This window comes from Sorex fumeus, unplaced genomic scaffold (genome assembly GCF_029834395.1).
Source record: "Sorex fumeus unplaced genomic scaffold, SorFum_2.1 ptg000199l, whole genome shotgun sequence".
Taxonomy (NCBI): Eukaryota; Metazoa; Chordata; class Mammalia; order Eulipotyphla; family Soricidae; genus Sorex; species Sorex fumeus.
Window position 1 is genome coordinate 2,154,750 of NW_026606256.1, and position 12,525 is coordinate 2,167,274.

A 12,525-nucleotide genomic window follows, 5' to 3' on the forward strand; every position below is an offset into this window, starting at 1 on the left:
CATCAGCTGTGGGACCTCAAAAAAAATGCAATAAAAGAAAACACCGTCTTGAAGGCCTGTAGTTGGGCTCCCACGGCAGCCCGGGCCTTCGGCATCTGCCCCAGACCCACACCGTCCTCGTGGCCGGCTTGCTGGGCGTCCCTCTCCTGCTGAGGCCCTGGGCTTCTGTGGGTCAGGGACTATACAGAAAAGCGCCTGGTCCTGAAGTATTTGCTTGCCTCCGTGTGTTTCCTCCTTGCTTATCTTATTCTGGGGTGGGGGGCACACCTATTGGTGCTCAGGACTTCCTCCTGGCTCTGCACTCAGGAATTACTCCTGGCACTTCTGGGGACCCGTGTGGGGTGCCGGGGATCGAACCAAGTTGACTGTGGGCAAGGCCAGCGCCTTATCTGCCCTCCTGCCTCTCTGGTGTTGACTCCGGATGTTAAAGGGAAATGCACCACCTTCCCCTGCTCACATCAGTTCCCAGCGCTGGAGCGGGGGCAACCCCCAGGCCTGACCCAGGACGAGGTGTTTTCTTTGCTTGGTTTGAGGGGGGCCACACCCCACGGTGCTCAGGGGCCAGTCCTGTCTCTGCACTCAGGAATGCACTCATGGTGGGCTCGGGGGACCTTACAGGGTGCCAGGGATCGAACCCTCTGCCTGTACTGTCACTCTGACCCCTACTGGCTGTGTTTTTAGGCCACACCCAGAGGTGCCCAGGTTTTCCTCCTGGCTCTGAGCTCAGGGGCCCCTCCAGGGGTCCTAGGTGTAAGGTCAGTATCTTCCCCCACTGGTGTTGTTACCTCCTGGGCCCAATGCCTTGGCTGCATTCAGTCACTGCATGAACTCATTCACTGCATGAACTCAATCAGTCACTGCATGAACTCAGTCACTGCATCCGCTCGGCTGTAACCCCACAGCTGTATGTCCTGGTCAGTGGACTTGTGGGAGGGGGGCGGGTAAGGTATTCCCAGATCTGGGGGTGGGGATTGCTGGGACCTGGGGGCCTGTCACCTCCTGAGTTCCTTCACGCCTTCCTTCCATCCCTTTCCACTTCAGTTGCAAGAGCTCTGGATAGGGTGCGGCCATCCCCACCCAACCCAAATTATCTTCCTGCTTCAAGAAGGCACCGCATGGACAGCCCGGGCCATGGCCCCAGGACACTCGGACCTCACTGGGGCTGTCCCCTGCTGGCCACAGGGACCATGCCTTTGTCCCCCGCGTGGTCACCCCATCCCATAAAGCTTCACTTTATGTGAAGCATCCCCCTGTGCTCAGGGACATTTTAATTCTGGTTTTATTTTGCTTTTCAAACTCATATTGTTCATAGGTGCGCCCGTGGTTTTTGGCACAATGGAATTTCGGGGTTTTAGCCCCCCTCTGTTGCATGAGTCGGGGGCCACTCCCAGGGCCCCAGACTCTCCTGCCCGTCTGCGCCACCCCGGGATCCAGTTCTCGCCTGTCCCTCTGCTTTGGCTATTTCCGTCCCGCATGTGAGCGGGACCACCTGGCACGTGTCTTTCACTCTCTGGCTGATGTCACTGCCACAGGCACCCCCAGATCCACCCCAGCTGCTGGGGCCCCTCCTCATCTGTCTGTCTGGGGCTGTGCAGGTTGATCCCTCGTCTGAAGGCGGGGGCAGGGAGTCAGGTGCGGGGACCCCCACATTCGAGTGTTTCTGGTGCCCAGGGAGCAGTCTCGGAGCTGACCTGCCAGGCCCTCTGGCCTCTCCGTTTGATGTTGAGTTTGGTGACTTTGGGGGCCACATATGGCCAGCGGCACTCGGGGCCACCCCCAGCATGGTGCTGCCGGGGCCCAGCCCTGGTGGTGCCTGAGACCTTGTGCCCCCGCCCCCCCCCCCGCCCCCTCTAGCCAAGAGGCAGCTGCCTCCCCCTGGGTGAGACGGTCACTGTGCTTTGAAGCTGCATCCTCGGGCACAGTTTGAGAGATGGGAGCAAATTCCGGTCCAAGGGAGGAGGCAGGCTGTGAGGGGAGACCTGAGGGGACAGTGAGGAGAGACCCTGAGAGGCCGGTGAGGGAAGACCCTGAGGCAACAGTGAGGGGAGACCTGAGGGGACGGTGAGGGGAGACCCTGAGGCGACGGTGAGGGGAGAACCTGAGGGGGCAGTGGGGGGAGACCCTGAGGGGATGGTGAGGGGAGACCCTGAGGGGACAGTGAGGGGAGACCTTGATGGGACAGTGAGGGGAAACCTGAGGGGACAGTAAGGGGAGACCCTGAGAAGACAGTGAGGGGAGACCCTGAGGGGATAGTGAGGGGAGACCCTGAGGGGACGGTGAGGGGAGACCTGAGGGGATGGTGAGGGGAGGACCTGAGGGGATGGTGAGGGGAGGAGGACCTGAGGGGACGGTGAGGGGAGACCCTGAGGGGACAGTGAGGGGAGACCCTGAGAGGACAGTGAGGGGAGACCTGAGGGGACAGTAAGGGGAGACCCTGAGAGGACAGTGAGGAGAGACCTGAGGGGACGGTGAGGGGACACCCTGAGGGGACGGTGAGGGGAGACCCTGAGGGGACAGTGAGGGGAGACCTTGATAGGACAGTGAGGGGAGACCTGAGGGGACAGTAAGGGGAGACCCTGAGGGGATGGTGAGGGGAGGACCTGAGGGGACAATGATGCGACAATGATGCGAGACCTTCATGCGACAGTGCGGGGAGACCTGAGGAGACAGTAAGGGGAGACCCTGAGAGGACAGTGAGGGGAGACCTGAGGGGACAGTGAGGGGAGAACCTGAGGGGACAGTGGGGGGAGACTCTGAGGGGATGGTGAGGGGAGGACCTGAGGGGACAATGAGGGGAGACCTTGATGCGACAGTGCGGGGAGACCTGAGGAGACAGCAAGGGGAGACCCTGAGAGGACAGTGAGGGGAGACCTGAGGGGACAGTAAGGGGAGACCCTAAGAGGACAGTGAGGGGAGACCTGAGGGGACAGTGAGGGTAGACTCTGAGAGGACAGTGAGGGGAGATCCTGAGAGGGCCTGTTCCTGCGTCACCCCCCAACCGGAGGCTGCAGCCGTGGAAGCAGGGGTATGGGGGAGCAGCAGAATCAGAACCAGTGGCTGGGGCCGCTTCTACAGCCTCCTCCCCTCCTGCCCACACTAGGTCTGGACTCGGGGCAGCGTGCTCACTGCCCTGTCTCCCCCTGTGCTGGGCCTTGGGTGATTCCTTGAGATAGTGACCCTGGGACCCTGTTTCCCGAGAGGTGGGCGGAGAGGGCAGCGTGGATAGCGTCATTCTCATGGCCCCTTCCCCGGACCTGGTGGGTGACCCCCACATACAGCCGGGCGGCTTCCAGTGGTTCACTAACACTGTGGGTGACTGCATGGCCAGGTCAGGTCATGGCTGTCCTTGTGCCCAGCATTGTGTGCCCATTTGTGAGCCATGTGTATGTGCTTGTATGTGTGTGCCTGTGTGCATGCATGTATGTATACACGTGTGTTTTTGTGCGAGTGTGTGCCCATGTGTTTGCATGTGTGTGTCTGTGCATGTGTGCCCATGTGCCCTCGTGTGTGCATGTGTTGCATGCATGTGCCTGTGTATGTTGCCCATGTGTGCATGTGTGCGTGGGCCTGTGTGTGCCGTGTCCATATGCTTGCATCAGTACCTGTAGGGCCTAGGTGAGTACACGCCCACGTCTGAGCGCCCACCCGTGTTGGCGGCACGTCCATGCATGTCAGAGCCAGGAGTAAGTCCTGACTGTCATTGTGTGTGGCCCAACCCCCGCCAACAGATTGGAGGCCCAGGTGATAGATAGCACAGGGGCTTGGTCCCTGACCATGTGGCTCTCCAACAGTCCCCCCCTTCCTTAGCCCTCCCCGTCTCCCCCATTTGTCCCTAAGTATTGGTCACTGCCACCGGTCCCCCCGCATCCCCTGCTGTGGCTCAGTCTTGCTCTGGTCCTTGAAGGCCACGGTCTCCTGGGCCCGCGCGTGCCGAAGTGCACACGGCCGTGGGCTCCGTCCCACACTGTTGCCTGGAGCCCTCAGATGTATGCATCTGTGTGTGTCTGTGTGTGCACCTGGTGCATGTGTCTGTGTGTATGTCCCAGGTTCTGGGCACCCCTCGTTTTAGCCACTAAATCTTCACTGGCTGACCTGCGAAGGGATTGTGGCTTGCTGGCTACCCTGTCCAGCCCATGGGCCCCCCCCCCTCCCAACACTTAGAAGAACCCCCACCCCCATGCCGTGGCACGGCTCTGCTCTGGGCTGGGATCCCACTAAATCCGTCTCTCTGGCTGGTTTGTGGCCCTAGATGCAGGCGAGGAGGGGCCACAGACACCCCAACTGTCAGGACCCCAAGGGGCAGATGAGGAGCCCCTGGAGAGGGTTGAGCCCAGCAGTGACCAGCTGGGCCCCCAGAGCCCGCCGGTCCTGGCCTGCTGTGGTGCTGGACGCCATGAGCCTCCCACTGCCCTAGTTGGCAGCTTCTGTGGCTGTTCCCTCCCTGGGCTGCCCCAGGCTGGGGTTCCTGGGCTGCGTCCCCACAAACACTCACTGCACCCCGCCCCTCCCGCCAGGCCAGCTGAACCGGATACCCTGCAGCGCAGCCCATTGAGGGCGCCACAAAGGGGCCTGTTGGCCGGAACGCTGCCCGCCTGCCTCTCCCACGCCCGCCTGTCTGGGCTCTGGCTCTGGGGGGAGGTGTGCGTGTGTGTGTGTTTGTGTTTGTGTGTGTGTGTGTGTATGTGTGTGTGGATGCACCATCTCTGTTTGTGCACATGAATGCTGCCTCTGTGCATGTCTGTGTGCATCTGTTTGTGTCTGTGTGTGTTGCCTGAGTGTGTGCGTGCATCTGTGTGCGCCTGAGTACATCTGTCTGTGTGTGCTGACTGTGTATCTCTGTGTGTGTCTGTGTGCGTGTATCTGTGTATGTTCGTGTGCATACATCGGTGTGTGTCTATGTGCTGCCTATCTGTGTGTCTGAGTGCATCTGATTGTGTACATCTGTGTGTGTCTGCATGTATCTGTGTGTGCATCTGGTGCATGTGTCTATGTGTGTGCATCTGTGTGTGTTTGCACGTATCTATGTGTCTGTGTGTGCTCCCTGTGTGTATCTGCATACATATCTGTGATATCTGTGTGTGCTGCCTGTCTCTGTGTGCGTGTGACCTTTGTGTGCACGTGGGCTGCAGCGTGGAGTGGGCGTCAGTGGTTCCGCTGTTCTGGGTGTGGATACAGACCCTACTGGGCCATGAGGCCTCGCAGGCAGCCATCTTTGCACCCCATCTTCCAGGCACTGACACTGAGGTAATGGCCCCACAGACAAGCAGGGTCTCTAGGAGGCTCCTCTCCTCCCCACCCGCCTCCTGGGTGCCCCCTTAGCCATAGTGAGCCAGCGCTTGCCTTATCACTGGGTCCAGCTTTGCCCAAGAGCCCCCTGCCCTTCCTGTGTCCCCCAGCAGGGCAGCGTCATGACAGGAGCCGCCTCTTCCCGGCACCATCTTCCCCTTCCCAGCGGTGACATGGGGACCAGCGTGCCTCCTCTGTCCTCTCTCCAGCCCCTTTGTCGCTGCAGCTCCCCTGCCCCCACCCCCGCCCCGTCCAGGGGTCCTAGAAACAGGCCTGGGCTGGAGTGTTTGGGGGCAGCAGATAGTCGCTGAGCCACGCGTCACTTGGGGTACTTCCCCGACTTTTCTGGGTACCAGTTGCTGCAAGGCAGCCACAGCTTCTTTTGAACTGGATCCGTCACCTTGAAGACTGGGGCCCCAGCCGTCAGGAGCCCCTCTCCCCTGTCCAGCACCAGCCCAGCACCTGCCGAGTACCCGCAGGTGCTGGCCCTTCCCGCCTCCACCCTGCACAGTGCGCTGTGAGGGGAGGCAGGCAGGCCATGGTTGGGGGGAGGAATCCGCTTCTCCCGGCCCTCCCATACCTGCACGTTGGGATGGGGCGCCCTGGAGCTGCAATCCCAGTAAACTGATTGGCTGAATGGATTGTAGTCTGTGGTGTTGGCTGGTCTGGAGGGCGGGCAGGACAAGGAGGGCGCCCAGGTTCCCTGGGCTGGTGGTACCACCTGGCCCGAGCCCACGGCTGTGCAGACCCAGGACCTGCTGGTTCTGACTCGCGCAGCACCTGCCTCCCCGCGGTACGTGTTGGGGGATCGCCTGGACGCTGGGGTCCCGCTCACAGCCGCTCCCGTTCTCTCTCTGCAGGTGAGTGACAATGTCAGGGAGGACGTGACCTGCTGGACCCCTGTCCACCCAGCGTGTGGCTCCACCATGCAGAAGCCCAGTGGCCTCAAGCCCCCGGGCCGTGGCGGGAAGCACTCGAGCCCGGTAGGGCGGACGTCCACTGGGTCAGCCTCGGCCACGGCCACGGCCTCCGGCTCCAAGGAAGGTGCGTGGGGCGGGGCCGCCGGTGGAGGCGGGACTTCCAGGGCGGGGCTTCTGGGGGTGACTGACAGAGGTGGGGCTTCTGTGGCGGGGCACCTGACAAAGGCGGGACTTCTGGGTTCCTGGGGCCAATGAGGCGGGGCTTCTAGGGCGGGGCAACTGACAGAGGCGGGGCTTCTGGATTCCCTGGGGCCAATGGAGGCGGGGTTTCTGGGGAAGGGCCCTGATGGAGGCGGGGCTTCTGGGTTCCTGAGGGCCAATGAGGCGGGGCTTCTAGGGCGGGGCAACTGACAGAGGCGGGGCTTCTGGAGTCCCTGGGGCCGATGGAGGCGGGGCTTCTGGGGCGGGGCACCTGACAGAGGCGGGGCTTCTGGGTTTCCTGGGGCCAATGGAGGCGGGGTTTCTGAGGAAGGGCTCCCGATGGAGGCGGGGCTTCAAGGGGCGGGGCTTCTGGTGGAGGCATGACTTGAGGTGGAATGACAGCGGGGCGGGGCTTCAGGGGTGGGCTTCGGGGCTGGGGTGACTCTGGTGGGGGCGGGGTCATCGGTGGGGGCGGGGCTTTGGGGCAGGGCGGGGCAGCTATCCTGGCTAAAAGGAATTGAGGGGATGTGGGGGTGTTGCTGCCTCCCCAAGCTCCCCTAGCCAGGACTCCTGGCCCGGGGCTTTCGTCTCATGGGGCCACTCCCTGCAGTGCTCAGAGTTTACTCCTGGTTCAGTGCTCAGGGATCACACCTGGTGGTGCTGTGTGTGGGCAGGGCGGGGGGCTATGAGATGCTGGGGATTGAACCCGGGCCTGCAGAACACGAGGCAAGAGCCCTGCTGTGCGATTGCTTAGGCCCCTTGAGTGTGTTTTGATCAGTACCAGTTACAGCAGGCCCCAGGCAGCAGTGCCGCCTGTTTGCCTCTCTCAGGATGGCCCCCTCCCCGCCTCAAGGACCGGGAGTTGGCTCCACTCTGGGGTGAGAAATCCGGTCCCTGTTCTGGAGTCTGAGCTTGCTAGGGACCAGACTCCAGCTTCCACCCAGCACTGCTTGGGAGACACCAGCCTCCCACAAAGCGAAACAATAGGAAGGGCCTGAAGCCAACTCACCAACACCCCTCCCCCTGCCCCGCCGGGTGGGTTCAGGGAAGGGGTTGGGGGGGAGCCCAGGGCCCGGGTGGTTGGCAGAACCTGGGTCCTACACAGCCTGACACAGCCCGGCACAGCAGGAAAGGGTGAGGAAGCTTCGGGGCCTGTCTGGGTGGACCCCCCCACCCCCGCCAAGGCTGGCAGATGCCCAGGAGGAGCGTTTCTGGGCAGTGAGGGGGAACCCCAAGAGAGGGAGTGGGAGAGGCAGCATGGGCCCTGGGGCCCTAAAGCAGGAGTGAGCTCTAAGCACAGGCAGCAGGGAAGTGGGGTCCGAGAGGATGGGGCGGAGGCCTGGGCTCTGTGCCTGTCTGTTGGGGGCAGGGAACTTGTTCCCATCCCTTGGGCACTGGGGGAATGGGTGGGGAGGCATAAGGAAGCAAGTGCCCCTGGACAAGGGTGTCCACACTCACCATCCACACTGTGGGATGGTTTAGGCCCTCCCCCCTGCCCACTGCGCCCCCCCCCCCCGCTCCCCCCATGAGCAGGTAGTCAGGGAAGACTTTCTGGAGGAGACAGCATGAGTCTGGAGGGGAAGGGGTAGGACCTTGCAGGCAGTGGAGGCAAAACCTGGGTAAGGGACCTGGGTGGGTGGAGCATGAGCCTGGGGGGGATACTGGGGAGTGGGTTTGGGACTACTGGCCAGAGAAAGGCCTGGCCCTGACTGTCTTCTCTACTGGATCAAGGCCCCAGCAGGATAAACCTTCCTTATGGTCCCGTGAGTAGGAAGGACTCCTGTCCCCTCCCCCCCACGTGACCTTCCGGGCCATCCTCTGCCTGCACGCTGCCCGGCCCCCACCCCTGCAGCCAGCTCCTCACTGCCTCCCTGAGCTGGCTGGTCACTCTGAGGGCCATAGGCGTCCTGGCAGGCAGGGGGCCCGCGCCGCTGCTGGGTTCCAGCCCTGTGGCGTGTGGGGGTGCCCGAGGGCGGGTGGGGCTGTCCCGGATTGGGGGGATTGAGGAGCTCCTGCCTGCCGGACTCTGGACAACGTCTGTGTCTGTGGCTGCAGCTGTGCCCGCATCCCTCCTCCGGCCCCCTCTGAACCCGCCATCCCACGCTCTCCCGGGGAAGGGCTGGGGAGGGGGAGGGGACAACATGTGGAGCTGCTGGCTGAGGCCAGGAGCCCCAACAGGGAGAAGCTCTGTGCCCCACTTGCTCTGTTCCTGCCCCGGGGGGGTTGGGGGCTCGTGTCTGGGTGGGGAGGGGCTCCCTGCTGGGGTGCCGGGGCACGTTGGGGTCTGTGCTCGGCGCCCGGATGGTGGCCGCGGCCCAAACATGAGCTCAGCCCTGGCAGAGGGTCTGTGCCGGCCGGGCTGGACAGAGGCCACTGCCACCACCATCACCCCCACCCCCACCCCCGCCTCCAGGGACATGGGCGGCTTTGTCTGCTCCAGAGCTGGGACACAGAACAGCAGGCAGGAAGGGGGTGCTCAGGGACTCAGGTCTCACCCCAGGAGGTGGTCTGGGGTCTCACTGTGGTCTGTGGGCTGCTTCTGTCCCTGGGGACAGGAGGTTCTGCACAGCCGGTGCCGGGAGGGTGCCGGGAACCCCTGACCCAGACAGGCCGAGGGCCTGGGGTGCTGGAACTGCTCCAGAGACAGGCTTCGGGCCTCCACTGCAGGGGTGCGGCCATGGTGTCTGGAGCGCCCGGAGCCTCTGGCAGGGTCCATGCCGCCTGGGCTCGCTGGGGTGCAGGCAGGATGTGGGGGGCCCTGGCCTGTCCAAGGCCCCGAGTTCCGGCCCCGGCGTCCCCCGCCCCCACCCAGGCACTGTTGGGGGAGTCTCTGGGGGAGGGGTCCCTCTGCCCTGCTGGGCTCAAACACAGCCAGACCACCCCGGAGCGGTGGGTGGTGGGGAAGATGTGGGGCTGCCGGGTGCAGGACTGAGCCCGGGTCCCCGCTGTTCTCACCCTCCTGCTCCCCCAAGTGGTGGCCAGGCCGTCTTCGCTCTGTGGCCCACCTCGATGGCCCAGCCAGGAGGGACAGTGCTGGAGACGGGGGCTCAGCGGCAGTGTCCGCCAGCCCCCTCATCGTCAGCCCTGCACCCCGTGTTCGAGATGAGCGAGCGAAGGCCCAGAGCTCAGCAGAGCTCCCCAGAGTTTGGGGGCCACAAGTGGTCTGACGCCGCCATGTCCTCATCCGTCTGTCCTGTCCCCCGCGTGGGAGTTGGGGTCCCCACTCAGCCCCGTCCTGCACGCTGGTGGGGGTGATGAGCCATCCTTGGGGCCCCGGCTCTCCTGTGGCCAGGGACCCTTGAACTCGCAGATGCCGGCTGGGGCAGGGGCCCACTTGCTAAGGGTCCCCTGTGTTGTGCCTTCCTGGGGCCCACGCAGTCCAGCCAGAACTCTTTTTTTTTTCTTTTTGGGTCACACCCAGCAATGCTCAGGGGTTACTCCTGGCTTTGCACTCAGGAATTACTCCTGGCAGTGCTTGGGGGACCGTATGGGATACCAGGGATTGAACCCGGGTCAGCTGCATGCAAAGCAAACACCCTACCCACTGTGCTATCTCTCCGGCCCCCTCTTTTTTTTTATTTTTGGGTCACACCCGGCGATGCACAGGGGTTCCTCCTGGCTCTGCACTCAGGAATTACTCCTGGCGGTACTCAGGACCATATGGGATGCTGGGAATCGAACCCGGGTCGGCCGCGTGCAAGGCAAACGCCCTACCCGCTGTGCTATTGCTCCGGCCCCACAGCCGGAACACTTTATTTTCATTTAATTCTTTAAGGTTTTGGGGGTCCCACCTGGTTGTGCTCAGGGCTCACTCCTGGCAAGGCTCAGTGGGGACCATTTAAGGTGCCGGGGATTGAACCCAGGTCATTTGCTCTCAAGACACCTCTGCGCTGTCTCTGCGGTCCCCCCCACCCCCAGTCCTTCCGTCCTGGACCCCTGAGCTTCGAGCATTGTTCCCTGCACCCCAGAGTGTGCTAAGGTGGGGGCCAGCCAGGAACAGCTGACGTCCCGGCCAGCGGCCCTGCTGCACCTCAGCTCTGTGGTGTGGTTTGACTCTGGTGCTTCTCTGCTCCTGGGCTTTGGGGCGGGGGCTCCCCACTTTTTGAGGGGCTTTTCCCAGAACCTGTGCCCTGCCTGGCTGAGCCGGCCCAGCCCCTCGCCCCTGCAGTGCCCGCTCCTTCAAGGTCAGCCTCCGCCGCCGCCCCTGACCACATCCTCCACTCCCTAATGGCCTGGGCGTGGGGGGAGCGGAGCTTCCCGCGGGGGGCGGGTCCCGCTGCCTGATGCAGCCCCTGACGTTGGCAGCCAATCGATTGCTCCCTGCGCCGGCCTGGTGCTCGGCCCACCCCAAGTGGCACCGTCTCCATGGGGAGCTGGCTCTGCTCGCTCCAGGGTAAGCCCCGGCGCCTGCTCCTCCTTTCCCGCTCCCCAGCCCCCGGGAATGTGGGGTCAGGGCTCGGGGGGAGAGGTAGGAATGGGGGGGCACCCTTCTCGGTTGGGTCCTTTTTGCTTTGGGAGAAGACGGGGGTGGGGGAAACGGGGGCCTGGTGGTTGAAACGGGGGCCTGGAATGGCTGGTTGGACACCCACGCATGGGGCCCCTCTGCAGTCAGGGTGATCTGAGTGGGGGGCACGTGAGCTTCCCGGGGGTTGTGGTGTGTGCCAGGCACTGTCAGAAAGGCTGAGGTGGGGCCCCGAGTGCTCTGGGCGCCCCCACAGCCCTCCCAGAGCACTGGGGAGGATGGGCTTAGGGGTTCAGGGGCCCCCCTATGTACTGGGCTCATGTAGGCATCCTGACTGTGTGCGTGGACCAGGAGGAAAGGAGCTTGGGGAGCTGGGTGGGGGGCCCTGTCCTCACATGGGCCCACCTTCCCATGGCGAGTCTAGAAGTCACAGCTCCCACCTTCCAAGGGCCGGCCAGGGAACAGCACAGCACTGGGAGGCCTGAGCTCAGTGGACTCCCGGGAGCCCTGGCGGTCAATCTTGCGGCCGAGTCAGGGCTCAGTTCCGCCCTAGTCTGGACAGCAGGTGGCCCTGGCCACTGGCTCTGTCCCTGCCTCCGTCTCGTGGACCCTGCAAAGCTCCTCTCAGTCTGCCTGTTTCAGGGGACTCTCCTGAGCAGTGCTCAGGGACCTGGGCTAAGCTGGCCACATGACTGAGCGCTTGGCCCGTACCAGATGCTTGTGGGGCAACGTGAGGTCCAGAACCAAACTTGGGTTCCAGCCCTTTGGTGTTTGTTCTGGGGTCACACCCGGGGGTGCTCAGGGCCAGGGGTTGAACCAGCATCTCAGTAGGCTGGATAGCCTCCCAATATTTGTGTTGCTTTATTATTATTTTTTAATGCATTTTCCTGTTCGGGTCACGCCAAGGCTATGTTCGGGGATTACTTCTAGCTCTGTGGGACTGGGGGGACCATTCGTGGTGTCGGGGGCTCAGACGGGAGGACTGCTTGCAGGGTAAGCGCCTTATCTGCTGTTCTGTCTCTGGTGTCAGTGAGTGCCATCATGTCCCGTCACCCCATCCCTCTGCTCCCTGCCCTACCCTGTTTTCCCACAGAGCACCCACACGGCAGGAACCGAGGCTCGCAGGCAGCTGAGGAAACTGAGGGCTGAGCCCTGATTCCACAGCTGCTCCTTTTTCCCTTTTTAAATCGCTTTCGAGGGAGATGGGCCGGAGATCGCAAGCAAGGAAAACACTGGCTTTGCATGCAACCGGCCGGGCTTCAGTTCCCCGGCACCCCATCTGCTCCCCCAAACCCTGCCATGATCTCTGAGCTCAGTGTCATGAGTGACCCCTGAGCACTGCCAGGTGTGGCCCCCGAGCTAAGTAGATCCGTAAACCAAATACTGTTTTTGTGGTGGTTTTTTTTGTTTGTTTTTTTTGTTTGTTTTTGCTTTTTGGGTCACACCCAGCGATGCTCAGGGGTTATGACTCCTGGCTCTGCACTCAAGAGTTACTCCTGGTGGTGCTCAGGGGACCATATGGGATGCTGGGAATCGAACCCGGGTCGGCCGCATACAAGGCCAACGCCCTCCCCGCTGTGCTCTCGCTCTCGCTCCAGCCCCAAGTGTGTGGGATTCTGTCAGCCAGATTTGAACCCTGAGACACAGCCGTCACCG

At 62.8% G+C, this 12,525-nt stretch overlaps 1 protein-coding gene across 2 annotated transcripts in view; it reads left to right on the top strand.

Moving 5' to 3' along the window:
• The first annotated feature begins 6,149 nt into the window (after positions 1-6,149).
• The window catches only part of CLIP2 (CAP-Gly domain containing linker protein 2), a 32,391-nt gene continuing 26,015 nt past the window's right edge, over positions 6,150-12,525 (top strand). For both annotated transcript variants that reach the window (XM_056108191.1, XM_056108192.1), the window contains exon 1: positions 6,150-6,330. In XM_056108191.1, coding sequence (XP_055964166.1) covers positions 6,213-6,330 — 118 coding nt within the window. In that variant the 5' untranslated portion in view covers positions 6,150-6,212. The remainder of the gene's footprint in view (positions 6,331-12,525) is intronic.